The following is a 27710-nucleotide window of genomic DNA, read 5'->3' on the forward strand; positions in this document are numbered from 1 at the left end:
GATCACGTATTCCTTAAAGTATCGCCGCGTAGAGGTTTGTCTCGTTTTGGGAAAAAGGGGAAGCTATCGCCGCGTTATATCGGGCCGTTCGACATTATTGAGAAGATTGGGGAGGTTGCATATCGCTTGGCTTTACCACCGAGGCTGTCGGGTATACATGATGTCTTTCACGTGTCTATGTTGAGAAAGTACGAACCTGATCCGTCGCATGTGTTGGAATGGTCCGAACTCGAGTTAGAGGCCGATGCGTCTTATGGGGAAGAACCGGTCCGTATCCTAGATTCGCGCGATCAAGTGTTGAGGGGTAAGACGATACCGTTAGTACGAGTCTTATGGAGAAGTCAGGGTAGCGATGATCAAACTTGGGAACGAGAAGATGAGGTTAGAGAGAAGTATCCGCATTTATTCCCGGAGTAACCCAAAGTGAGTACTTAAGATTGAAGTATTTTGATGATTTAGCATGTTGCATAATATTTATGATTGAGGTTTTGCGTGCATAGGTGATATGTGTGTTAGCTAGTTTTGGCTTGAAAAATTTCGAGGACGAAATTCTTTTAAGGAGGGTAGGATGTAGAGATCCGAAAATTTTCCATTTTATTTTAATATTTGTAGTAAAAGAAAATAAAAGAAAAGAAAAGGACGAAAATGGTTTAATTATGAATGTGGGGGTCTTTTGTGTAAGGAGTTGAAAGTTATGGGGTGTTGGTGTAATTTGTGCATGTGTGCACGTGTATACCAGGGAAATGTTTTCTTTTTTTTACTTTCATTTTCCATTTCTTATCTTAGCTCTCTCCCGATCTCTCTCACTCTCTCACCCAACCACCCAAAAATCCATACCAATCAACTCCCAAACCATCTTTAATTTGCATATTCGAGCTTGTATCGTGTTGGACAAAGTTTGGTTCGGAGTATTTTCGCTTGATTTGAATTCCGGAAGCTAGGGTTTGCATAATCTCTTTGATTCCGGTTTGGATACTCGAGGTAGGGAATTCTACCTTTCCTTATATGTTATTTGGGTTCTCTTATGTCTTGTTTGAGTATTTCCATGCTTTGTTTGAGCTGATATTGATTGTTGTTTGGTCTGGATCAAAATCTGTTATCTGATGAAAAATCGTCAAATTCTGGATTCCTACCGGTAGGCCCGTCCGTTATACCGGTAGAACGCTGTTGTGTTGCTAGAAAAATTAGCTTCCTACCGGTAGAACTTTTCTCCTACCGGTAGCCTGTCTCAGATTTTTCCTCGTGCAAAAATGGTGGCCTTTCTGTTTTGCATTTGTACCGGTAGGACTTATTCCCTACCGGTAGGATTGTTAATTTTTTTCCCACCTACCGGTAGTATTTTTATCTCTACCGGTAGAACTCTTACCAGCTGAAACTTGCACCCACTGTTTACAATTCCTACCGGTAGCTCCATGTTCCCTACCGGTAGACCACCAGTGAAAAGCAAAACTTCTCCTGTACCGTTCCACTTTTCTTTTCCAAGCCTAAATGCCTTTCCAGGGGCTACAATGATTTGTTTATTATATATGATGATGGCTTGGGTAAATGCATGGTACCATGATCATTGAGACATCCAACTTGGTTTTGTCCGAAAATGTAAATTCTTTTGTTGAAATGTTAAGGATGAGCTTCGAATTGCGCAATGTTTTACGAACGATACACTTGAACTTGCAAATGACGCGCGAACATTCAGGGCCCATCGACGGGTGGGTGCCTGGCAGGGGATATCAGGGTCCCATAATTAGCCTGGCAGGAGCTAATGCTCAAAATATTTTTTTTCAAGGCCTAACCTTCAAGGTGGGTGCTTGGCAGGGGATATCGGGGTCCCAAAATTAGCCCGGCAGGAGCTTCGGCTCAGACACATAAATGACACGACATGTTGAGACACGATTTGAACGGATATGATTTATGGGTTGAATAAAAGAAAATTTGGAGATTTTGGGACACTTGTTCATGAAAGTTGTGCTTCCTCCGTTGTCTTGTGATCTTTTATCATTTGTTCATTCGTCTCGCTCATTTGCATATAGAGTTTGCGTAGACTTTTCTACTGGGCTAGTGTAGCTCAAGCCTTATATTATTTTCAGGTGCTAACCCGGAACCCTAGCTTGCATTGCTTGGCGTGCTTGGAGTGTGGTCATTATTTTTGAAAGCTAACCGAAGGAGTTACTTATTCATCTTTGTAAATTTATTTTGAAAGATGTATTCGTAACTTAAATTGTAATTCTTTTGATTTGGAATATTGTAACCCTTAATCCTCTTTCGACATTTGATACTTATGTTGATTTGGGGCCGTTGAGCCTATATTGTAATATTTTGGAAACTTTGTGAATTTGGAAGCTTAACTAAGGAAATGAGAACACAGTGATCTTTTGGGGTACCGTACGGATATTTGTGAGTATTTTTATTATGTAAATCATTTATAATTATGTTCAAAATCGAGGACGTGACAGTAGCTCTACAAAAGCCCGAACACCGAACACAACCGGGCTATATCGATCGGCAAAACTGTCAACCATCGAGCCACCCTTGCTCCTTGACTTGGAGAGGAAGTCAGGTAGAGTCGGGTAGGTGTGACAGGTGGCGTGACACCATTTCCCCTATTGAACGAACGAATTGCGGAGCTCGTGACAAGCCTTTGATTGCAGGCCTGATTTAGCAAACTAAGTGGGAACCAATCACCAAGCGTGTGGTGTATACGCGTGGGTTGGGCTCCAAGTTACCTTTGCCTATAAAAGGAGTATTCCACCTTCAGAAGAAGGTGATTTGATTCTCTTCAAAACCCTAAATACAACCTAAAAAGCTTTTTTCCCTCTTTCTAACTTGACCGTCTGAGTGCCTATCTCAGACTCCCCACGATTCGAGTTTGGACACTAACACGGGTGTTAAGTGTGTAGGTCTCAACCACGCTCAAGATACACCAACCTAGCCACCATTTAAGAGGATTCAACTGGAGAAAGTCAGCACCACAGAGATGCATGAATTTGAACTACTAGTGTAACAAATGCATTCATCTACTGCTACGGATTGGATTACAAATAATTTCACTCTGATGCAAGGGCTGCCCATCAGGCATTAACATGAATGGGCCTAGGTTTTTCTTGTTTTGTCATTATTAAATTTTTTTTTGCGTTTATTAGACTGGAATAATTCATTACTTGCCTTGACAAATTTGGAGGGAGTAGTAAAAAATTGTAAGCTACTACTTGACCTCAGATCGTTACCGGCTCAATCAGAACTTGTTTTCGATGGACTCACCTAATTAGAACATCATTTGTTCGACATTTTTTCTTCAAGCTTGTAAAATTCAAATCGAGCTTGAACAATGACCTATTTAGCTCGTATGAGCAAATCGTGGTTTTTTCCGATGACAACGGTATCATTAGCAAAGCTTTGCTCAATAAACTTTCGAATAAAACTAGGAAATGTCTAGTTTCTATTTAAAAATGTAGCCTAAGTGCAAACAACTTGACTATTGCCATTAACTTACGAACATGTGTATTTTCTTTGAAAAAAAATGTGAAATCATTTTTTGTTTAGAAGCACTACGACCACAGCATCGCACATGCGGTGACCGTCTACCGCACGCCTATTGGGGCCCACTCTGGGCCCCAAATAATACAAGAAAATATTCATAAATTTTAAAATAATATTTTTATGAGGCTCTGTACAAAATTAGTTCGTCGGATATCGGTAGGTATGTTTTTCTGAATTCGTATATCAGTTTTGCCTGTACGAATTCAAAAAAAAAACATACATATTCGTTGTAGCTATTTTTTTTACGGCGCTTCACAAAAAATTACTGTATTTTTAAATTTATAAATAATTTTCTGTATTTTTTTGAACCTGAAGTAGACCCCAATACACGTGGCGGACGGAATGCGGTGTGTACCTGGACTTTCTGTTTTTCGATTACTCACGGGTTCAATCCTAGTAAAAACAGTATGACACATCATTTTTAGTAATTATATTTAGGACAAATATCCTTAAAACCCACTACTACAAGAAAACTCTATATCGTACTTCGATGAAGAAGACTCCTCCCGTCCTACGTGCCAACGACCACATGGAAATCGGGACCAAAAGCTTACCGCCGAAGGACCAAACCTTGACCCCTACTCACTCTCTCTCTCTCTCCGAAGGACCAAACCTTGACCCCTACTCACTCTCTCTCTCTCTCTCTCTCTCTCTCTCTCTCTCTCTCTCTCTCTCTATTTTGCTTTTGATGATGGATTAGGTAGAGGGAAACAGTGGTTGTCGTAGTTTATACGGTAATATATATTTTGTAAGTAATGTTCTTCTTTGGCTTCTCACCTACTCCTCGAGAGAGAGAGAGAGAGAGAGAGAGAGAGCACGAGAGTTTAGAGAGAGAGCGGCACCACACTCCTCCCCCCATTAACTCAATCCCATACCCTAGCTAGTTCTCCACAGCCTCCCCACCAGATTCGCCGACTTCGCTCTCCCAGCCGGGTTCGATCAACTGCGGCTGATTCTGGTTGAAACGCTTAGCGCAATTCCATTTGGATTGGTAACCGTTTCGGTGCTGTTTATTGTTTTTTTTGTCGAAATGTCGGTTTCGCTGTCGACGTTTGAGCGCCCGAGGCTCGGGACTTCAAACACGGTTCGTTGTACATTACTTTGTTTTCTTGGGCCTAATCTCTGTTTGATTGCTGATAAAATAGATGAATGAGAGTAGGAAAGTTTTTTTTTTGGTTCTGTTCAGACGAATGATGTTGCACTATTAGGTTCAGTCGTGGACGGATGCATGACTCTAATTTTGAGTGGTAATGTGCATGCTAGAACTTAGAAATTAGTTTTCATGAATGAGTTCGGCCTAAAGTTAATGCATAAGCAGATACTTTTAGTGAACAAATATAATTGCAAAAGTCCTATGAAAGTAGAATTGTACTCTAATTTTTTGATAACTAAAATATTGTACTCCCTCAGTCCACAAAGATAGTCCACCTGGACCACCACGACTACGAGAAGATGTATGATTTTCGAATAGAAAGATAAACTAATTCTGTTTATAAATTTTTAAATTTCTTAATTTCTTGACGCCAAATTAAAGGTCCCAATTTTTCGTGGTGGACTATCTGACAGAGGGAGTACCATCCTTTTATCGTTTTAAGTAACATATTTTTATCTTTTTAATTTTTGGGAGGTAATTAATAGGTTCTTCAATGATGAAAAGCATTTATCTTTTTTATCGAAGGATTGATAGCGATGTTGGTTGTTTTTCTCTAATTATTTTGGTCAAATGTGTGGGGAACTTCACTGTTCATTAAAACATACCACTAGAAGATGCAATGTATATTATGTATTAGGATCTTACATGGTATGTAGGACTTAAACTGAATTGCATTTTGTGGCAACTCTCTAGGACTGTACATCATTTTGAAGCAAGATGAAGGAGTATATATTTTTGTTGCCATATTTTTAGAAGTTTAAAAATCCAATTTAACATGAATTTTGAGTACAGTTTGATGTCCTTGTTCAAATTTATAGAGTCTAAGAGCTTTTCAGATTCAAGTCGCCAGTTCTATTGGAGGTTGTTAGATATGCTTTCTGCTTTCTAGAATTGAGTATCCGTACAGTACTCTGGAGTTCCATTTATTTTTTTCACGGCTTGCAAACTGCAAATTACTAATCTAGAAATTTACAAGAATTAGACTAAACTTTGATTTTCAGCTAAAATATTCATAAGCTAAATTGTCCAGCAATTCATACAGCTTTAAGTGGGTCAAATGCTGGGATTTCTGCTCTAACGTTGGCCTAGAGTTAAATGGATAAAAGAGGAAAAACTTGTTTTGTTAGTGGATCCAGAGACAAATGAGAAGACAAACGAATAAATATAAACGTTGGATGCTTAATCGAACTTCAGGGGAGCTCAGTCTGCTTGTTGTCTCTTCCACATCCCCTGAAATATAAGCTGTCTATTGAAGGCTTTTTACCCCTGTAATTGTGTTCTTAAAATTTCTTGGAAGTACTCTATCTGCAAGTATCTTCCTTGATATGTTTTGTACTCTTGTCCCATGCTTCTACGATTGACAGGTTTTCAAGAGCGGGCCACTTTTCATATCTTCAAAAGGTCAGCAGGCTTATTATTTTCTCTTACTTTTTACTTGCTGGAGTCTTTAAGTTTGTTATAACATGGCATGCTCAGTGTTGTTGTATTAGTTGTATAAGTTATTTGCACACATGGTTTATGTTTTCCCGCATGAACCGTTGTTGTACATAGATTGGCTTACCACTTACAGGGTCCGTTGAAATTGAACCGCTAAACATGTGTGAATCGTTACATGAAGCCTGACAAGTATGTCTAGTATGATGTTTGGACACCCTTACTCCTGTCCTTGATATTGTCGTGCGGACTCATGCTCTACAGACTCTATTGTCTTGGGACATAATTTTTAATGGCGATACAAATACCCAACATTAAACATGGCAATGGCTCATGAATGTTGTTGCCTCTTAGATTGTATCTTCGGTTCTTCTGAGAACTCTTTAGATGTAGATTTATCCACTTGTTCTTGTTCGATTTCTGCCATGTGTCAAAATCATAGTCTGTCTGTTTCATCATCTCTGTAGTTAGGGGCAGATGATGCTTGCAAGTTCAGAATTTCTAGGTGGTCTGTGTAGGTGAATGATCTAGGTTTTGGTCACTTGATCTACAGGACTATTGACTTATTGAATCTTTAGGAGTATTGACTTTTTGGTGAATCAATGTTGGAGACTTTTAGTTTAACACAACCTTCTTTTTCTTTTCTTTTTTTTTTTTTTTTTGAGTGAGGAACCCTCCAAGGTAGGTCCCCTTTGGGCCCACCTTGCAGGTAAACTTTGTATTCTCGCAACCAATACCAGCCACAAGTGTTGAGTAAGTCAAGGCTTCGGCACCTGATGTTGAACAATTGAACGCAGTTCTCTCTCAACTTTTAGTCAAACTGTTATTTTGGTCAATATTGAATTCCAGAGGACAAACTTGGAGAGATAATTTTCTCAGTACGCTTTTTTGTCGGGTTACCATGTTCACATTCATCATATCAGGGTTGTGGTCAGAAAGGGGCAAGTGCTATCCACCCCTGTTGTGGCGCGGGTTTGCGTAATGCTAATCAGCCCATTCAAAAAATACATAGGAGGGAAAATAGGTCAATCTAGTAGATTAAGCTCACTAATATGTGGCCCTATTCTATGTTGTTAATGAGTATATGCCACCGTTTTGATGTCTGCCGATCTGTTAAAGTTCTCATATGCGGCATGAATTAGTCTCCTTATGCTTCTACAGGGTTAGGTTGGACATCTTGGAAGAAGCGTTGGTTTATCCTTACACGAACTTCATTGGTTTTTCTTAAAAATGACCCCGTGAGTACAGGTCTTTGTTTCTGTTTCATTATTCCATTCTGTTACTGGTTAACCTTGCAACCATTCTTCACTTAGGAACAGATGTCAAGTGGAATATTATAACAGTGGCAAACTCGGTGTCACTGTGCTTCCCCAGGAACACTCATACCTGACTCTGTACATTGTTGAGACTCTAGATACAAGTGTCTTATGCTATGATTTTTTATTGTTCTTTTCAAGCAGAGTGCACTTCCCCAGAAAGGCGGTGAAGTAAATCTAACTTTGGGGGGTATTGACTTGAACAATTCAGGGAGGTATGCATATTCTTGTCTTCTCTTTAAAAAATGCTGTCTCAATGCAAATCTTAACTTTTCTTTTTATACTGTAGTGTTGTTGTTAGAGAAGATAAAAAGCTTTTAACTGTACTCTTTCCTGATGGACGAGATGGACGGGCATTTACCCTTAAGGTGCTTTATTGAACAGTGGTTCTCTCTCTCTCACGTCCCCTCTTTGAACGCAGAGCAAAACTCTGTCTTACTTTTCAATTTCCTTATATCCGGTATTTTTGATTGTTAGGCCTACTTTCTTACTTCTCTTAATTTAGGCGGAGACATCAGAGGACTTGTATGAATGGAAAACTGCCCTAGAGCATGCTCTTGAAGAAGCACCAAGTGCTGCCCTTGTGATGGGACACAATGGAATTTTCCGCAATGACGCTGATGATACAATTGAAGGGTCTTTCCACCAATGTTTGTACACCATTAGTAGTGCACCACAATTTGTTTTGGTTGTTTGCTTAAGTTGATTTTGGGTCAGATATTTTGTACTATTATCTTAAGAAGATTTATATAACTGGTGAACTCATTTTATACTTATTTCCTTAGATCTTAAATATTTACACCAGGGAGGGATAAACGTCCTGTGAAGTCAATGGTGGTTGGGCGACCAATTTTGCTAGCACTAGAAGACATAGAGGGAGGCCCATCCTTCCTTGAGAAAGCTCTCCGATTTCTTGAGAAGTATGGTAAGTTACATGTCAATTGTTATTGCGATACTTTGTTACACTATCATTTGCACCTGCAACATTTTGTGAATCCTGGACTGTTAACAGAGGCCTACTCTGATTTCTGGTGTTTATTTTGCTTTGTTTTTTTGCCCCCCTTTTTTCTTGTTAGTTTTTAATATTGTATTTGCCTTTTCATTTTTATCATCTGTATCAAGTTTTACATGATTTCCAAATAGCAAGGAGTTCATTGTACCATCATTTCGGCATGTTTTCATTGTCGTGGTCTCACAATGTCTGATTGTGAAGCCTTATTTCCTTAGTGGTACTATGAAAGGGAAACTGGGAGACCAGCTAATAAGGTTACAGATGAAAATTTAGATAGATGCGATGTTTACCTTTGTACTTTCCTTGATGCGATTTGATCTTAACAATTCTTGTCTTTCCAACAGGAGTTAAAGTAGAGGGAATTTTGAGACAGTGTGCAGATGTTGAGGAGGTAGACCGCAGAGTTCAAGAGTATGAACAAGGTTGCCTTTTCTCCTCTCAAAATGCAAAATTTGTTTGCTATAGCTGTGGGTGGTGGCTTCTCTTCACTGCTTCTCTGGATTGCCCCTCCTTTGCTCCACCGTGAACCTGCACCAAGGCGTGAGGCAGTTGGCCGCCTCTCACCCCTCCGACGAGCAAGTTAGAATACAGGAGAGAGAGAGAGAGTACTTTCAGAGTGATGTAGGGTTGCGTACCTTCTCTAGGGTTTATCCCTCCACTTATATAGGCCAACGTACTTGCTCTCCAAAGCTAGGAACGATTGTGACACACGGCACATGCCCATGACGTCACAAGTAACCGCCTTCCTTCCTCAACATTCCAGGCCTCTCGAGAAACAACAAGAGGAACCTCCATGTGGCCTCCTCATGGGGCAAACCGACCCTACCGGCCCACAAGCCCAACCCGAAGGCTCGGACACTGGGCCAGTGAGTCGGACCGTAAACCGGTGAGTCGGACCCCTTGGTCCGGCCTACCTCCGTTCACCCTTCCTCTTTGCCATACTAGGTCTCAGCTTGGGCAACGTATGCGGGGCTAGCCAGGAGGGCCCAAACTCTGGCTCTGCCCGCTTCCCTTTTGTGGGCCAACCACAGGCCCAATTCGGTTCAGACCACCACAATTGCATTTCATTTTTCAGCGAGGTCCCACCCACTTTTTCTCTGCTCTCTATTCTGTAGACGTGGGGAGACTGGGTACAGCTCCTTTTTCCATTGTAGTTGCTCTGCTCTTCTTATTGTGTGATCTCTGTATGTCACTTCATTTAGAGGAATAATTGATGAACGTGCTTGATAACTAAGTAGACATGATCAGGTGTCATTTTCGTCAATGGTGCTGTTATGATTTGTTTATTTTGTACATGCTTCAAAAAGTGAGTTGATCTCTCATTGTTTTATAGGCAAGAATGAATTCGATCCTGATGAAGATGCTCATGTTGTTGGGGATTGTGTTAAGGTACTTTTTTGGTACATGGAGCAACTTTTCCACATCAAATTGTTTCTTTCCTCTGAGGCTATGCGATTAGTATTCACTTGAGCTATTACACCTGCAGCATGTTCTACGGGAGCTACCCTCCTCTCCAGTTCCTGCATCCTGCTGCACTGCATTACTGGAGGCATATAGTATGTTCTGTCAATATATGTGAAAAATCTGTTGGCTATGAGGATGATCATTGGATGGATTTAATTGTTGTTTATAGATTTATGTTGTCACCTGTTGCCTTCCTCTTGAAGTTTTGTGGAGATTCTCATGGTGAATCTTCATTTTTGTTATGCATGATCCTAGGTTTTTCTTTGTCTCGTATGTGCCAATCAAGTTTTTGGTTGGGAATGTTTATCAACTGGTTGTCTTTGGTTTCGAAAACTAGGTAAATTAGTCTAATGATAGCTCATATTTGCTTTGCTTTGTGCATATTTTCCTCAAAAATGTTATTGCCTTTGTGCTCTAGTTTGAGATTTCAAATTTTGTTGGTAGCTACACGTTTTTCTGAACGAAAATAGATCTTGAGAACCTTCACTTGAAGCAAAAAGGTGTCGCTATAAAGAGAACTGCTGTGATCCATATGAAACAGAGGATTGACGCTGTTCTGACAGGGCAATCTTATCCATCCCGCATTTGTCATGCTTGACGAGACCTTCCCTCATATCTTACATGATCTCATGTTTTATTCCGTAAGAAGAAAATGAAATCATCCAATTTATACATTGCAATGTGGAGCATGATAAGTAATAGGTGACAAGAAAAGGGGTAAACAAAATCAATTGAACTTATTTAGGCCCTGTTTATCTTGATTTTGGGTTGAATTTGAGTCCAATTTAGTGATGCAGAGATTTGTGACAACCTGCAATCAACAACTTATAAGGGGTATAATAAGCCGAAGTGGTATAATTGTAATTATGGGGCGTATGCAGTTGTAGGTTCCTCTGGGTATAGAACTGGTGCTAGAAGTTCTGTTGAACTGTTGTTTGGACGTGTGTTTAGGTCCTACAAATTCAGTCTTTTAACTGATTTGTTGAAACTATCGGTTATGTTTGTTAGCCTCGTGTTTCTTGTTCTTAATGTTACATCACTTATATATTAATCTCTTTGCTTTGCTTTTGTCTGGAAAGAAATGGATCGGAAGGAAGTTGGTGTGAATTCCATGCGTTCTGTGATATTGGAGACATTTCCTGAACCAAACAGGCGGTTATTACAGAGGTAATCTCTCTCTCTCTCTCTCTCTCTCTCTCTCTCTCTCTCTCTCTCTCTCATCAATGGCAACTTCTAGCCTTTTTAATGATAATTTCTATTACCATTTTATCCCCTGCTTTTCCTAGTTATTAACCGCATTACATTTTGCCAAACAATCTCCACTTTGTACAAACTGGTTCTTTTACTGCTGGTGAATATAGATAGTATTTGTGTTCTGTAATTATTTTATTATGTTATCAAGGGAATCAGTTTGAATAAGTTCTGTACTGTTATATACACAAGAATGGACATACATAGATATTTTTGAAGTTTTGTAATTATGAAAATGGCGTACGCAAATAGAAGGGACATGATCCCTCAATCTATAAGGAAGCAAACAAAAAACTTGAAAGAAGTTTGGTACTGAAATTGACGACAATGTTCTTGTTGTAAGATATCTTGTGAACTGTCATGGGAAATAATCAACATAACTGATATGAACCTCCCAGGAGGGAGAGGCAACTCTTTAAAAGCTTTGATAATGAAGAATTTTTCTTTCCGCTTGGAAATGTCAGTAGGCCTCTTAGAGACCTTACACTAGACCCTTTTGATACCTTAAGCCTACCACACTCATATTGTAGGCTGACTTAAGCCCGATTATGTCTTTTTTTAGGTGTCTTTTTTTAAGGGTGGATCTGTGATGGAGTCTGAAGAGTAGAATATATGACCATAATGTGCATCCTTATGGAAGCTCAACCCTACTATGAAAATCTTATGGGATTCAATGTATTTGTCCATTGAAATCCACGAAACAAAGCTCTTCTTACACCATGACATCCTTGTGGTCTTTACCTCTGCTGTCTCCTTGTTTCCACTCCAATCATAGGCTCGTAGAAGAGTTAGTGTTTTTCGGTTAGAATTTTTTGTGTGAGGGTGAGGATGAAATTACAAGGACATATGGACAAAGAGGTCTCGTCCGTGACAAAGGTGATTTTGCTGAAATATTATGGTATATCGTGTACTTCAGCCACTTTAACTCATTGCTTTGAGATAATTAGTCCTTTGCCGTCAATGATATGTTTTATGATTTATTGTGGTTCTTTTTTTTGGTTGTACCTTTTGCACATCGTACAAAGCAAGGTCAGCAGGCGCTTGTTATTTAACAATTTATTGATGTTGGTAATGATTGGCTATATATGTTGGTACAAGAAAGATCATGAATCTGTACTGCGCTACTAATGCTGCAGAACAGTTTGCAATGGCTGGGTATGTAGATGAAAAAACAAGCCCAAAGGGCTGTATCGATCCCTACAAGGGTTGAAAAGAATATCTCAATGGTAGATAATTTCATAAAACGAAAGACTAATTGTTTATAGAGACCTCTAAATACAACTGGTAGTTGTACCTTACCACGGAGCACTCAAAAGTCATATTGGACTCTTTCATAGAAAACTAGAAAGGGTCTTTGACTGATATACATGTAGTGAAACTAAAACACTTTTGAGATCATGCCTATGATATTTCTGCTTGCATCAGCTACTGGCAGATGCAAGAGAATTCTTGTTTGACGTTAAATAATAGCTAAGCTAATTTACTTTTAAAGCGAAAGTCCAGTTGATTGTACAATTCTTTTTGCTGTGTTTTCCTGCGCAAGTCAAGCTTATCACTTTGCTTCATTCCTTCGTAGAATTCTGAAGATGATGCACACCATATCTGAACACGCATCTGAGAATAGAATGACTCCATCTGCTGTTGCTGCTTGCATGGCGCCATTGCTCTTACGCCCTCTTTTAGCTGGTGAATGCGAGTTAGACAACGATTTTGATGTCAATGATGACAACTCTGCCCTGCTTCTTGCTGCTGCCAATGCTGCTAATAATGCTCAAGCAATAATCACAACCCTCTTGGAGGAGTATGAGAACATTTTTGATGTAAGTTGTTCTGAATGCCATTTGTTAATTTGTTCACTAAAGGTACTAGTTTAAGCACGTGCTTTGTGGTTTGTTGTTATTTTGTATGTCATGGGTCTCGGGACGCACGTGTCCATTTTCTCATCAGTTCCATTTGATTTGAGATAAAACTCAGAGTAATTCACTTTGTGAGAGTAATGCCTCACTCTATACGATTATGGTTTCTTCGATTATGCGATTCCAAATTTTGAATTCTTCACCACTTTGATTTTTCCGTTTCACAGCTTTGATAAGGGTTAGAGAGTTCAGACTCTTTGAAATCGGCTTCCTTTGGTGCACTAGGGTTTCAATTAGGCCTTCTATCTTCTTCAATACTATTTGTTGGTTCTTGTGGATTTCGAGTTCCATTTTCTGTTTTGCTTCTGCTTCTTGATTTAGGATTTTGGTCGATCTTCTTTTCCAATGAGGTGTGGGGTTTGGATGGAATCCATCATCAGAAGACTCTTAGTGGTGTTAAGTGTTTTCTTTAACAGATGAGATGCGTCAAGGCTTTTGTGGAGTGAGATGTTTAGTAGTGGGTATTTATTCAGCATCTGTGGTGGTTGGAGGATCAGCAGTGGTTGGGTTTCAATGAAGTTGGTGGTTGATGTGGTACTGGCAGTGACAGTGGAGAAACTCTTTACCCTCTCCCACACATGGGACAACCACTACCTCGTGGAGCAATAAGAGGGGATTAAGAACATATCCATTACGACGGAACAAAGTGCACTTATTGCACAAACAAATGGGCACCAAACATGAAATCCCTGATTTAAACAGTTTTATCTGAAACATCCCCAAGTCTTGCTTTGATAGCATGCTAAATCATGTTTGTCCCAAAAGCTTAAGAACACAGCTATTACAATGAAACAAATGCGTTTATTTCACAAGCGAAGGGGCAATAACATGTATGATGCTACTGAACAGGCACCATCTTACTTTCAGTATGAAAGCCAATACTCTTTTTTTTTTTTTTTTACCTGTTTTCAGTGTAGGTCATTTATTCCTGTGACTTGGTTTCCTTCTCAACTCTAGTTTCTAAATTCTGTCCAGTTTGTTAATGAAAATTTCATTTCTTCAGCTTTCTTTTTTGCCACTCTTCTGTAGTTACAATGAAAAATGCCAAATCAGCAATTTGTTGTTTCTTTAAACAATAGATAGTATACTGTTTTGCGTTCTTTAAAGAATAGATAGTAATCATAATATACTGTTTTGCTTTCTTTAAACAATAGATAGATATAACCAGGCCCCATTTTGCTTTCTAATGTTGTGCTTAATTATTGCATTTTTTTTTCCCTTTCTCAGGATGATAATCTGCATAGGTGCTCTATTTCAGCTGATTCTCGTAGTGGGAGTGCAGATTCAACCGATGACGACAATTTGGATTTAAAGAACAATGGTTACCACAATGCAGAAGAGGAAGTAATTCCACACACAGATGATGATCATGATCGTGTACTCAGTGGGAAATTAAGTGAAAGCAGCGGTGCTGGCAGTGATCTTTATGACTACAAGGTTCTCTCTCTATCTCTTTAAGTGCCATCTTTAGTTTCCTGTTTTTTTGATGCAAACCAAATCAAGGGATAGATTCATAAGAGAATAAATCCCAAAATGGGATACAAGGAGCAAAAGCTCTCTATATTCTTTTATCAATACATCAAAAAAAACTAACCAATGAGGGCACAAGACACCTATTATAGACTCAAAACCCTACACACATTAAAGACACTAAAATGACAACAATACCCCTAAATCCTACTGCATCATACACCCCCTCTAAAGAAAACAACTTGTCCTCAAGTTGGACGACAAGACACGATACAACTAAATGAAGAAAACATAGAACTATAGAAGTATTTATTATGCAGCTTCGAAGTAGGCATGTGGCTGCATTTCCTTGATCCACTTCATCCTCATGCAGTAACCCATCTTCAATATGAGCTTCCGTTTGTGTACATCCACAACATCCATACTTTTGTGAAATGAGATCACCCATTTACCATGTCTCTTGTGAATCAAAATATACTTGTAGTAGCTCATCATAAACACCCCCAAGTCGTGCCAAAACCTATCCAGCTTAGCATGTTGAAAAGTCACCACACAATGTTCAAAACTTGCTTGCTTGAAGACAAAACCCAAAGGGTCAACAAGCTGTACTAAATCATCTTTTCCCTCTTTTGGTAATACCGAATGGAGTGTACTAGGAAAAGGAACCAATTTGATCACCCCTTGCACCATGTGCAACTCGGAAGGCAAATAATGGAAGCAATCATCAAGTTTTGGCTCTCCAAAATCTCCAACCATTGGTGGATGATCTAAAACGACTTCATCCATCTTCAGTGATAAGAAACTTCTTCTATCACTTCCTTGCTTTCTTGTCTAGTCATAAGGAAGCTTTCCTTGATCAATTAACAAGCGTTCCCTCTTCATTGTCAACACAATACTCTTCTTCAAACTCGTCATAGATGGGAACATCTTCCGGTTCACCACTCTTAAAGATGAGATCATCTTCAAAATTTCTTCTAACCTCGTAGGCATTATCAACCTTAAGATCTTCTCCAATCTCCAATATGGAGTCACCTTCAAGATCATTTCCAAGTTCCTCATTTGGGAACTCATCAAAGACGGGAAGGACTTCAAAACCACCATCTTTAAAATCAGCTCCAAGCTCTTCACATGAGAGCTCATCAAAGATAGGAATATCATGTGAGAACTCATCACAATAACATTGCTCATCGTCCTTCTTAATGCATCCGGGTTGAGGCTCGTCTCTACCTCTGGCACATCCGGTTTGAGATTTTCATAAGACTTGGAATCATAGTAACCATCAATATTCTTAAATGAAACAAACATTCCAACTTTTTCTCTAAAGTAGCAACTTCTCTTTTCAATAACATTAGTTGCACCTTATCATACAAAGTAGCAACTTGTTTACTCTACTCTTTAATCTCATTCCTATTTTCATTTGAATTGCAATCATTTTCCCTTCCACATTGTGGAATAACGTTCAATCCTTCACCATTGTTCACCAAAAATCCTCTACCTCTACTTCCACCTTCCCTTCTTCCTTTAACTCTATCCCTAAATGTACGAGTCATTCCAATGGTAAAATCAGCCAACTCAATCACAATCGCAGTCAACTCAGTCTCAAACCCAGTCAACTCAGCAAATACACCAAAACTTCAGCGAAATCAAACCCAGTAGCAATAGACTGCAACAAATCGAAGCAAACAAGGTAAACCCAAAGCAAATCGAACCTGGAATCGAGATTTCAAGGCTGGAAACACTAGGTTGAGCTCAAAAATCACCAATCAAGCTCCGAAAATGGCAATCGAAGACCCCAATTCTTGATTCGAAGCACAACGCTTTGATTCAAGTACTGTAGAGCAAGTTTCGAACCCTGAATCACACCTTTGAACCTTACTGCGACCTTGTTTAGTCCAGTTTGGACCAAATCGAACCTGTACGACCCTAGACGAACCTCTACGAGTGTATTTCAAGGGCCATAATGGTGTTTGGTAGGCTCGAAAAACGGATTCTAGGTCTGAAAATGGCAAATCAGGGCAAGAATCACTGTTTTGACTGCTGGAACGGTGTTGAAACAGCAAAACGAGCACTGAAAGGGGCTGGAACAGGCTGGGTAGAGTCTGAAACAAGCAGATCGAGCCCTGTTGAGCACCAAAATGGCTGGAAATGTATGGGTTGAGCTTCGAAAATGATTTTGGTTGTCCGAAATAGGGATAACTGCTCCAAAAACTGTCGATCTGTGGATTTTAAGGGTCGAAATTGATGTTTAGAGTCTTGGGTTGGGTAGATCTGTGGATTTTGAGTGGATTAGGGGCTTCGGCGAGGTTTTCCGGCGCCGTTTCAGGGTTCTGGCGAGGTTAGGTTTCCGGTGAAGTCTCCGACGAGATGGAGGGCTAGGATCGAGCTAGAAGCTCTGATACCAAATGATGCAAACCAAATCAAGGGATAGATTCGTAAGAGAATAAATCCCAAAATGGGATACAAGGAGTAAAAACTCTCTATATTATTTTATCAATACATAAAAAAACTAACTAATGAGGGCACAAGACACCTATTTATAGACTCAAAACCCTACACACAGTAAAGACACTAAAATAACAACAATACCCCTAAATCCTACTACATTTCTTGTTTTGTGATTCATTTCCCAATACTTGGAAGACTTATCTTATTTTGTTCTTTTTCCTGTTTCTGACTCTTAACATTCTGCACTAACTCAACCAAACTCCCATGGAAAAACATGGTAGCATGCTAGGTGGCAATTCTACAATTTTGTATTTGCCAAGATGCCAAATACTTGAACACTTCCATAATCCACCTAGATTTCCCAATCAGTAAGATGTTTTTTTAAAAAGAATCACCTAGACATATTCGATGAAGTTTTCTTTTTCTCCTTTGGTGTGCAATGGATGTATACAGCATCCTTATTCCTTGTGTACTGCTGGAGAACAGGAGAAGTACACGTGGTAAGAGATGGTAAATTCCCTCGTATTGTATCTAATCTTTAAAGCCGTGCAATTGAATATTGCTGGCAGCTTGAATCCAAGCAATGTGATAATTTGTTATTAAAAATGTGGTTACTAATTAATGCTGTGTTTGGTTTGGGTTTTGAAATTTTTTTTGAAAAATAGTAGGGGTAATAAGTGGAGAGAGATAGAGAGAGAAATGTTGGAAGTAGGAGGAATCTAGGGGGTATTTTTTGAAAAATTCTTTTTGAAAAGTGAAGAACAAGGCATAAAATACTGAAATTCGATATTTTTCAAGTTCACCCATTTAAACCAGATCCCTCACTGACATCTACATATTGTGTGTGTGTGTTTTTTTTCCCATTCAGGCTTTTGGAGGTGACGATTCAGATGTTGGATCACCCAGGAAAAATTTCAACTCAGCTTCAAAATCAAATCTGCCTGTGGATTCTCTGTCACATAGAGAGTCTAATATTCAATTAATTGAGCAACAAGGCCAGCAGAAACAAAGAAAAAATGAAATGGATGTTTCTAGAGTCCTACCCGGCAGTGAGTATCATCTATCAATGGGGGAAGTACCGTATTCCATGAATCAAGCTCTACCTCAATCTGTAGTTGGATTAGAATCATGTGTTGAGAAGTCAATGAACGAACATAAAAGCTCCACTCTCAATGCTAAGCAGTCAACCTTTTGGGGTAGAAGCACCGTGAGTTTTTTGTCTCTCTTCTGTCAATGCATCTTAAATCTTATACTGGCTGTGGCTTCAGTTAACTATTTGTTACTGCTTTACCCTTTCTGTAGAATATTGAGCTCTAAACAAATTCAGTCCATTTGTTTTCATGCATAATCCTGTTTTTTTGGGGGGGTTTTGTTTTCATGTTTTCCCGGTTTTTATATTGCTCTTCATGCGCAGTTTTTGGCCCATATCCTTGAAGTAACTTTTGACCATCACACTCTTCTGCATATCTTCATGGACCACTCTTTGTAGCGTGATTTGAGCTGCTTTTGTCGTGAGTTTGCATTGTCCCCGCCCGTGACTCATTTAATGGTGAACAGCGTCACCCTTTTGCAATCCGAGTCCTGGATGGTTGGCGTAACTCGATTGTTTCAATACTTACAGACACTTACATACACAAATTATGTGTTGGAGATGGTATAAGAGAAGCTTATGGGTCACGGAGAAAAAGTAAGGATTGGTTGAGTGATATCTGATACAATTCAAGTCTAGAGCTGTTTGACGTGCTTTGTTACGATGTCAGTAGACAAACATAAAAATGAACTGTAGATCCATATAGAAGAATCGGAGAGAGGAGGGGGAGGAGATGGGTGGGGGGAAGGTTGATGTGATTGGATTGCATTATGCTTTTGACTTCATTTTTAGTGAATCTCGTGATATTATAATTGGATCAGAAGACCCATTAGGGTTGCCCAGTGGTTTAAGGTTGTCGATGTGATCAACTGTAAGCTGGAGGTCTTGCGCTCACAATTCCCACTGGCAACGCCTTGGCTTACATAATATAACAGGATTGGAAGATGTATGTTGGTGCAACTATATTGGATGCTTTGCAATGATTAACGTACTTTCAAATAAAGAAAAGTAAATGTTGGATTGAAGGTACAATACAGCTCGCTTCATTCGTCCAGTAAATTTAGTTTGGGATGCTTTCTTTTGTTTTTATGGTTTTGCTTCTTAAAATAGCTATTGTTGGAAACCTGGCACTGTCTGTTCTGACCCTTCTTTATTTGCAGGCCAGAAAGACTCCCTCAATGGATTCAGTAGATTCGTCTGGCGATGAAGAGTAAGAATCTTATTCAGTATTGTTTCTTTTTCCTTTGTTTACTTAGTGGTAGAAAAACTACTTTTGGTTGCTCATTAATCAGCATAGAATACTGTAAAGGCATCTATGAAATATGCTTTTCTTGTTTGTGTGGTGTATAAACTCTAGAATTGATCCTCTATGTCCCCTTGCCTGTTTCTGAGAAACAAAATTCTACTACATTTTCGATTCACGGTATAGATGGTTGTCAAATTCCTTTTGGAACATAATACACTTCCGCAGATCTCAGTTGAACGAACTATTCTACCTCATTATGATGAACTGTAATACTGATATGGTGAAAAGAATCACGGATTTACCTTTGTCTCAGTTGATGAACCTGGTGCAGGAGCAGATGCAAATAGGTTCTGAAAGACGTAGGGAAATATTTTAGGTTGATTTTGTTATCGTGTAATGAAAGAGTAGGGTGTCATTCATAGTTTGGCTTCAGAATGTAAGCTCATCATCACCGAAATCATTTTTCAGATATCCCTACCTTTCATGATATCTGATCCATCATGATTCATTGTGCAATTTCATTGCTGGAATATGTGTCTTCTTGAATTTCCAAAAGAATATTTTGAGCTCGTCTTTTTCATGGATTTGGTGTAATCTGATGTCTGCACTAAATCCGATGGTACGTTTGTAGACTGGCTATTCAAAGGCTTGAGATCACAAAAAATGACTTGCGACAAAGGATTGCAAAGGAGGTAATAGTTTACATTCACTGCAGGAATATCTTTTTCTGATTCCTGGAAAATTGTTGTCTTCACTAATAAAATTTGGTTTCCCAATCTATTTTAGGCTCGAGGAAATGCAAGTTTACAGGCTAGCTTAGAGAGAAGGAAGCAAGCATTGCATGAGCGTCGCTTGGCACTAGAACAAGATGTATAGTCTCTTACCCATTAAATTTGGCAATATTTGAATAGATTTTATCTCCATTGACTCTTATTTATTTGCATTTCCACTTCAAACTTTTGCTCCTTATGTTCCGTTTGGGCATCAACGCAATTGTTGTTTTAAACAAAAAGTCAATAACTGATGATTTAAAGATTGTGGTAGATCAACCTAAGCTAAAAGTGATGATGTAATTTGAGTTTGTTCCTTTTCAACATACTGTCTACACCTGAATATGTGTTCTCCAAAAAGAGATAGTTACAATGTGTATGATGTGTACACTCCGAGATGTCGTATGGTTTGTAAACTGCATTTTAGCAACTAACAATGCCCATTTAGAGAGTGGATTTTTCAAAAAATTCCTCGTCTTCGAGTCTCTGAGGCTAAAATGGTGTACATATTTTGCGTACAATTAGAGATGATGTAGTTTGGTTCAACATTTGAATTATTTTAGAAGAAGAATGACACGTTAAGCTCTGTGTGTAGAGGTTTCAAGTTCTGAATGACCTATATATGTATTCCAACTATGTACTGTTGCACATTGGGAAGCAGAGGCGGCTCTGCATGATAACCAAGGTGGTCACTTGAACACCCCCAAAAAATAATTTCTTTAAGAATATATGTAATATTTTTAGTTTATCCCTTTCTTGAACACAGAACCCAGTATTATTTGACCACCCAACCCAAAAACATTTGAATACCCAGCCCAAAAAACCAGCCAATAAATCAATTGAATATAGTAAAGTGCAATCTGCACAATCGAGTGATAGATCAGTGGATGAATAATTGCGTGGTTACTTATATTGAGATATGTGTTTGACCATTGATAATGAGGGTTTTATGCAATGGTTTCAAAATATGAAAACTTGCCGAGAGCAATTGTAATATCCTACTCCTCCGTCCCCAAAAGTTAGTCCACTACATATGTGCAATTTTCGCACAAAAAATAAAGTACTTCCATGCATAAGTTTTCAAATTTCTTTGCACAAACATAATTTAATTTGGTACTAAAAATTCAAAAACTTGTTAACGCATGTACTTTACTTTTTGATCCATAGCATGTCTTTTCGTAGTGGACTAATTTTTGGGACTGAGAGAGTATACACTTTCCTGTTTTTGAGTGGCATTGTTGATATTGATAGATAATTATTTTGTTTATATATAGTTGTGGTTTTTAGAGGTAGTAAAGATTTCTGAACACCCTTCTTAGAATTTCTAGAGCCGCCACTGCTGGGAAGGAAGAAAAAAGATGTCAAGTGTGATCTAGATCAAGTCTGAGGGTTTTGTATCCTGGCAGAATGAGTACATTTATCATACTGACTGATACAAGTCATACGACGCTGATATGGAATTGTAAAGGCCGACATGCCAGTAATTTGGTTGTGGCGCCAACAAATTTATGCGTATCAGAACTGGAACATCCAAATATCCGTACGTAACAGCCTCTAGTAATTTGGTTGTGGCGCCAACAAATTTATGCGTATCAGAATTGGAACATCCAAATATCCCTAGGTAACAGCTGCTAGTTTAAACCGAAGCTACAATACTGCTATATATGTTACGTAGGTATAATTCAAGTGGACTCGAGAGTCGAGACAGTAACTTTAGTCTTTTGCCTTCATTAACTTCCATTAGATTGTTGATGATAGGTTTCGAGACTACAAGAACAGCTACAAGCTGAGAGAGATCTTCGTGCCGCTTTGGAGGTTGGGTTGAGCATGTCTTCTGGACAGTTCTTGAGCTCTCATGGGATGGATTCAAAGGTCTGTATTGCTAACAGCAGAGTCCATTTTTCCTATTTTCTGATTTGTGTTGTGGGTGCTCTGGCATCACATTCTCATAAGTTTGCTCTTTATATGAAGACAAGGGCTGAGCTTGAGGAGATTGCTTTTGCTGAAGCAGATGTAGCCAGGTTGAAGCAGAAAGTTGCAGATCTCCACCATCAACTAAATCAGCAACGTCAGCTGCAGTTCAGCTCTCCCTCTGAATTGTGTGATCACTATCAACATGTACAAAACCATAAAGCTCAACAGTGCGTCGCAAAATCCTTTCCTTTGGTCTAAGCTTTCACATCTACAGTGTACTGTGTTGCAGTTCTCGTAGTCCATTTTTTAGTGTGCAATTGGTCCTTTTAAAGATACGAATAAATTCTTGACACACTATTTGCTCTCTTTTCACTCAAATATCTTATTTTGCTACCATTAAAAGAAAGGCGAATAGTTTTGCAATTGGTTCCTTAAGGAACTGGTTGCAATCATGGAAGATTGGTGGTTTGAGAGTGTAATTTTTTTTCTACGATTCTAGGTACTTCTTCATTTGCTTGCAACTTGTTATTTATCCAAAAATAAAAATAAAAATAAAAATTTGCATGCAGCTTGTTTTACCAGCGTGGGGTCGTAAATGCGCACTACTTCCCTTGTGCTGGATCTTGCTGTGTTTTTGTGATCATAGCGTACAAGAAAGATTTCTCAAGTGCATGTGTTGTCATAGTTTACTCTTTTTTTACTTTTTGGCTAGGGTCATAAGTTAACTATGCCGTATGGTAGTGAGGAATTGAACTTTTGAAAATATCTATTGTGACCGAGTAAATGTTGAGGCATATTTTGGTTTCCAAAGTGAGTATTTTGAATATTTTCACTTCTCACTTTGTTGCCGAGTTACTTAAATTCTACTCATTATTCAAATATGTCAGATATAACATGCCCTAGTGAACTGGAACTTACGAGATTTCAGTCAAATAACCTTGTGAATATAGTTTCTCATGGCAGAAAACACGGGATTCTTTTGTTTATGCCGGTTAAGAGCCGTCCCCACTTTTCCTTCTTTTCAAATGAAAAAACCTCCACCACCACTATTAAGATGCATTTTATGCTGCTAAATTTCACTGGAAGTTGCTTTTGGAAAGTTTGAACTGATATAAAGTTAGGCTTTAGTATTTAGCCAAAAAAGGAGAAAAACCGGGGCCTGAGTAATATCCCAAGTGTGAAGTTGAACATAGTAGATTCCTTAACATAATGATGTACACAGAAGGAAAACATGGAATTGGATGCGATTGTTCTTATGTTTTTTGAATTTTTTGTGCTTGCAGGAAATATTTTCAGCAAGATTTTGATACAACCCCTGCGTTTGTTAACCATGAAAGGAAACACAGAACTGAGGTACTTCCGTTCTAATTAACCTATTGTCTGGTATCTTTGTTTGTTGAGGTGGTTGAATAGGATTTTCAACTGGGGAAAAATGCTGACTGTGTAACCAGTTGGTTCTCTAGTCTTTCATGAAAAACCTTCCCCTTCCGATAATGAAGTACCACATTTAAGTTCCTAAAGAGTTCAATATAGGCAATTACAGGGTTGCCTTTGCCCACGGGTCTTGCTTTCTCCATTCATTGAGTTTCTTAATCCAGATATTGAGGTTTTGTTTTTCAGTTTTAGGCACAGATATTACGCAATATATGTTAAGGGGGGCAGGGGTAGTCGAGCTCCCAACATGAACTAAGTCATTAGCATTCTTTACCACTTGGGCAGACCGCAGGTTCTCCATTCATTGAGTTGAACTTCTATTTAAAACTTTCAGATGCCGTTGATAGCTTCCGTCTTTAACGTAAGGTAATTTTTACATGAAATCCCAGGTCAAGTTGATCCCTGTAAAGTTTGCATTATTTATATTTTATCTTAATTCATTATTTTTTAAAGTGCACAATTTGTGAAGACCACGTTTGGATGGTGCATGCCTATCACTTTCTTTCATGCATACAGAATCTTAACTGATTGGTAAACTGTTGCTCTGATTCATTAAGAAGTTATTATATTCGAATCTCTAGACTAGTGAGTCATCGCTGCATTCATATTGGCGGAAATTTACATCCACTCTGGTAAGGCATCCAACTCAAAACCAATTGGCTATGAGTGGAGAGGCCACCCAGGCTCATATACTAGTTTTGGAAGAGATAATTAACCGATGTGAGACAAGTTCTAATACAGACCATGTCTCTTGCCTTTCAATTTTATAATTCGTGTCCATCACGGACCAACATGCTTCATAGTATTGATGGGGCAATCAAGAAACATGTTCGCCAAGAGGGGATGATGATGTGGAAGTTCGGCGAAGGTAGAGATAAAGGTTTTGAATGAACAAATTTAGGAGATAGTAGAGGTAGAAACTATTAAAGATAAAGTGAGGTGGATCGATTTGGATTGTTTGCTCGTGGATGGTGAATACATTTAACTCTCCTAGTTAGCAAGATAGACCACCTTTACGTAATGGTAGGAGATGGTAGAACAGCTATCGACTTTATTAACTGATGAACATTATTTTGCATATAACTAAGAGCATCGTTCTAGCTGGAGCTGAATGGTTGGACATGATTCATGTAGCTGACCCCTATTATTTGGGCAAAGTATTTGTTGAGTTGAATTCATGCCCAACATCTAGACTCTTGTTTTGCTTGTTTTGACAAGTCTACACCTGAACTTTCTTTTGTGTGTTTTTTTTAAAATGGGTGTAATTAAATGGCGAAAAATCTATGAGTACCGACCATTGGGGGAGAGAAAACGTACCGACGGCCGCCGGCGGGCCGTCTCCGGCCACCGGACGGCCGATCCGAGCCGTTCAAAAATTCTAAAAAATAAAACCGAGGGGGTCAACGCGGGAATCAAGGGCATCCGAGGTGTTTAGGGTGCTTGATCAAAGCACCCTTTTTTCGTGTATATATGTACACACACATATATACACGAAAAAAGGGTGCTTTGATCAAGCACCCTAAACACCTCGGATGCCCTTGATTCCCGCGTTGACCCCCTCGGTTTTATTTTTTAGAATTTTTGAACGGCTCGGATCGACCGTCCGGTGGCCGGAGACGGCCCGCCGGCGGCCGTCGGTACGTTTTCCCTCCCCGTGGTCGGTACATATAGCAACACTCATTAAATGGTTCTAGAATAACAACATTCACTCATTGAGTGAGCCATTAGTATAGTTCTCTTCCTGTGTAATACCTTGTTAGTGACGTCCCCGTGTAATAATTTGATGGCTACAATTTCAAGTTATCTGGTTCTTACATATTTCAGCTTACATGTCTTTATCTGTCCTTATTTAACCTGACTATTTGGCTGCAGGAAAGTTTATTTGGGGCAGAGTTGAAGAACATTAAAGGACCAATGATGACTTCTGGTATCAGTAGCAAACACCTTGCCAAGAAGCAATTCATAGACTCAGCAATCTTTAGCGATTCTAGAGGTACTGAGGCATCCATAAATATATCCATGGATGAGCTTTGTGGAGTGGATTCTTTGTCCATGCCTTCCACTTCAAGAGTGTCAGAGGTAAGACTGATTAAAATTATTGGGCTGCCACTGAATTAGTTGTTTGTTTGCCAAAAAACGATATGGAGAGTGATGAGTCGTGGACCTTTCTTTGTCATTGAGCGCCTCTTAGAGTTGAATAGAGTTGCTCTGTGGAAATGAATTGAGGCTGATTTTTCCAGAAGACAGTGAAATATAGGGTATAATTTGGTAGGAAATTCCTGAAGTGACTGTAGGTTTCCATCTGTTACTTAGCAGTTACCATTTTTGAGGTCAATTCGTGCTTTTCTTTTTTATTTTCTACTGTTCATCTATTAGGCTGTCATGAGTCATCATGGATCTGTTGGTGAATTTACCAAATAACAAGAAATACGGGTAGTATTTAAGCAAATATAGCTTCTCACTCCATAATACACTCCCCAAACGAGTATCTGAACACAGCCTTGGTAAGCATGAAAGGAAGAAAAGGAGGAAAAATGATGCAGTCAGTAGCCATTTGACTTGTGCACGTGTCGTTGTAGCCTCTAAACTGTCTACGTTTCTTTAGAATGAGATACTGAATGTCACAATGGTTGCAGGTCAATTATCCTAGACACCCTACAGCAGCATCTTCCACTTTGGTAGAATTAACATCACGTCTCGACTTCTTCAAGGAACGACGCTCTCAGCTGATGGAACAACTTCACAACCTTGATTTAAACGCGAGGACGGCACATTCACATGATTTTGCTTATAAAAATGGAACTAACCGGTAATGAGCCAGTTGAGGTGTTGACTTTTTGCCAATTTGTATATGCTTTGCATCATTGCCTAAAGTATTTGTGGCCTGTAATCCCATTTGCACATATTTCCCCTTTTCATCCTACACCTCTTTTTCCTTTCTGTAATTGAGAAGTTGACTGGTTCTTGATGGGAGGTTTTTTTCTCTCTTTTCCCCCCCTACGTTTTCCTATCCTTTTTCCTTTCCATTGATTTGTGTCATGGTGGTGACTGTACAGACTACTGTCGAAGGAGCTTCTGGAAATAATGAATGTTTTATTACCTTGAAATCCATTAATTCTACTCTATTCTTCCCTTTTTGCTGTGGTTGTCTTTTTTTCAACCTAGTTTTGTGTTGGTTGAGACTCTTGTTTAGTGATTCTTGAGGAAAGTCAATGTTCTAAATGGCGCTTGGCGCTAGTAGGGCAGAGACCCACCTCCAAGCGCCAAGCCGCCTAGGCGCCGCCAAGCAATTCGGCGTTTTTTTTTTTTTTTAACAAACCATTATCCAATCAAACTATATTCTATGTATCCATAATACAAGATCAAAGTTCTACATAACCATAATGCAAAGTTTAATGTACAAACCCAAATGAAATTAAGTAGTAGCAACTAGCAAATAAGTTGAATAAGACAATAAGTAGAAATAAACGAGATCGGAGATCCCTAATACCAAGTTAAAAGTTCATCTCCTTTCTTTAACTCTTCTCCTCCATACCCTTGCAAAACTTGATCTACATTAGTTTAATACTATACATTTTAGGCCGCCAAAGGCCTCCAAAGACGTTGATGATGCCGCCAAGCCCCGCCAAGGCCCGCCAAGACCGCCTAGGCGGCCGCCAAACCTCCCTGGGCGCCAAATCGCCGAGACCGCCATGGCCGCCAAGGCCGCCTAGGCGGCCGCCAAACACCGCCAAACCTCCCTGGGCTCCAAATCAAACGCCAAGGGGTATTGGCGTGGCGGCAGGGTACCTCCAAGCGCCTAGGCGGCGCCTAGGCGGCCTCGGCGGCCTCGGCGGCCGCCATTTAGAACAGAGAGGAAAGTCAAGGTCAATATTTGCAGAAAGCTCGTTGCACTTTGCCACGTTGGATTATATGTTTTCTTAGAGAGAGGATATGTTTGGTTCGATGGAATCAACGATGTAATGGAATGGAATTTTCTACAGTAATTTTTTGTTGGTTGAGATTCTTATTCAGCGATTGTTGAGGAACCTGGGTTAATGTTTGCAGACCGCTCATAATATGTTTTCTTAGAGTGAGGCTATGTTTGGTTAATTGGTTTGAAGGAATGGACGATGAAATGGTAGGGAATGTGATATCATTCTTATTCCTGAGTATAGTTGGGCATAGAAATCAATTATGTTGGATCAAAGCCACCCCCAGCTGCAACCCAAATCTATCCCCGTTGAATGCTTTATGTAATACTCCCAACGAAGTTTTATCT

The 27710-nt window shown here is 39.3% G+C and overlaps 1 protein-coding gene across 2 annotated transcripts; it reads left to right on the plus strand.

The window, feature by feature from the left end:
* The first annotated feature begins 4150 nt into the window (after positions 1 to 4150).
* LOC131300036 (rho GTPase-activating protein 7-like) lies at positions 4151 to 26582 on the plus strand. 2 transcript variants are annotated; one of them, XM_058325708.1, is made up of 22 exons: positions 4151 to 4618; positions 6052 to 6088; positions 7283 to 7359; positions 7579 to 7652; positions 7727 to 7805; positions 7943 to 8087; positions 8243 to 8362; positions 8794 to 8871; positions 9783 to 9838; positions 9936 to 10005; positions 10993 to 11080; positions 12741 to 12984; positions 14308 to 14517; positions 17864 to 18202; positions 19246 to 19295; positions 19963 to 20023; positions 20118 to 20201; positions 21860 to 21973; positions 22073 to 22242; positions 23299 to 23368; positions 25322 to 25528; positions 26086 to 26582. In XM_058325708.1, the coding sequence occupies exons 1-22, from the start codon at positions 4565 to 4567 to the stop codon at positions 26260 to 26262; spliced, it is 2604 nt and encodes an 867-aa protein (XP_058181691.1). In that variant the 5' UTR covers positions 4151 to 4564; the 3' UTR covers positions 26263 to 26582. The 2 variants fall into 2 exon arrangements, with proteins under 2 accessions (XP_058181691.1, XP_058181771.1); XM_058325788.1 differs by having other exon boundaries at positions 4211 to 4618; positions 7582 to 7652.
* The last annotated feature ends 1128 nt before the right edge of the window (positions 26583 to 27710 follow it).

The sequence above is a fragment of the Rhododendron vialii genome, chromosome 1a (genome assembly GCF_030253575.1).
Source record: "Rhododendron vialii isolate Sample 1 chromosome 1a, ASM3025357v1".
Taxonomy (NCBI): domain Eukaryota; kingdom Viridiplantae; phylum Streptophyta; class Magnoliopsida; order Ericales; family Ericaceae; genus Rhododendron; species Rhododendron vialii.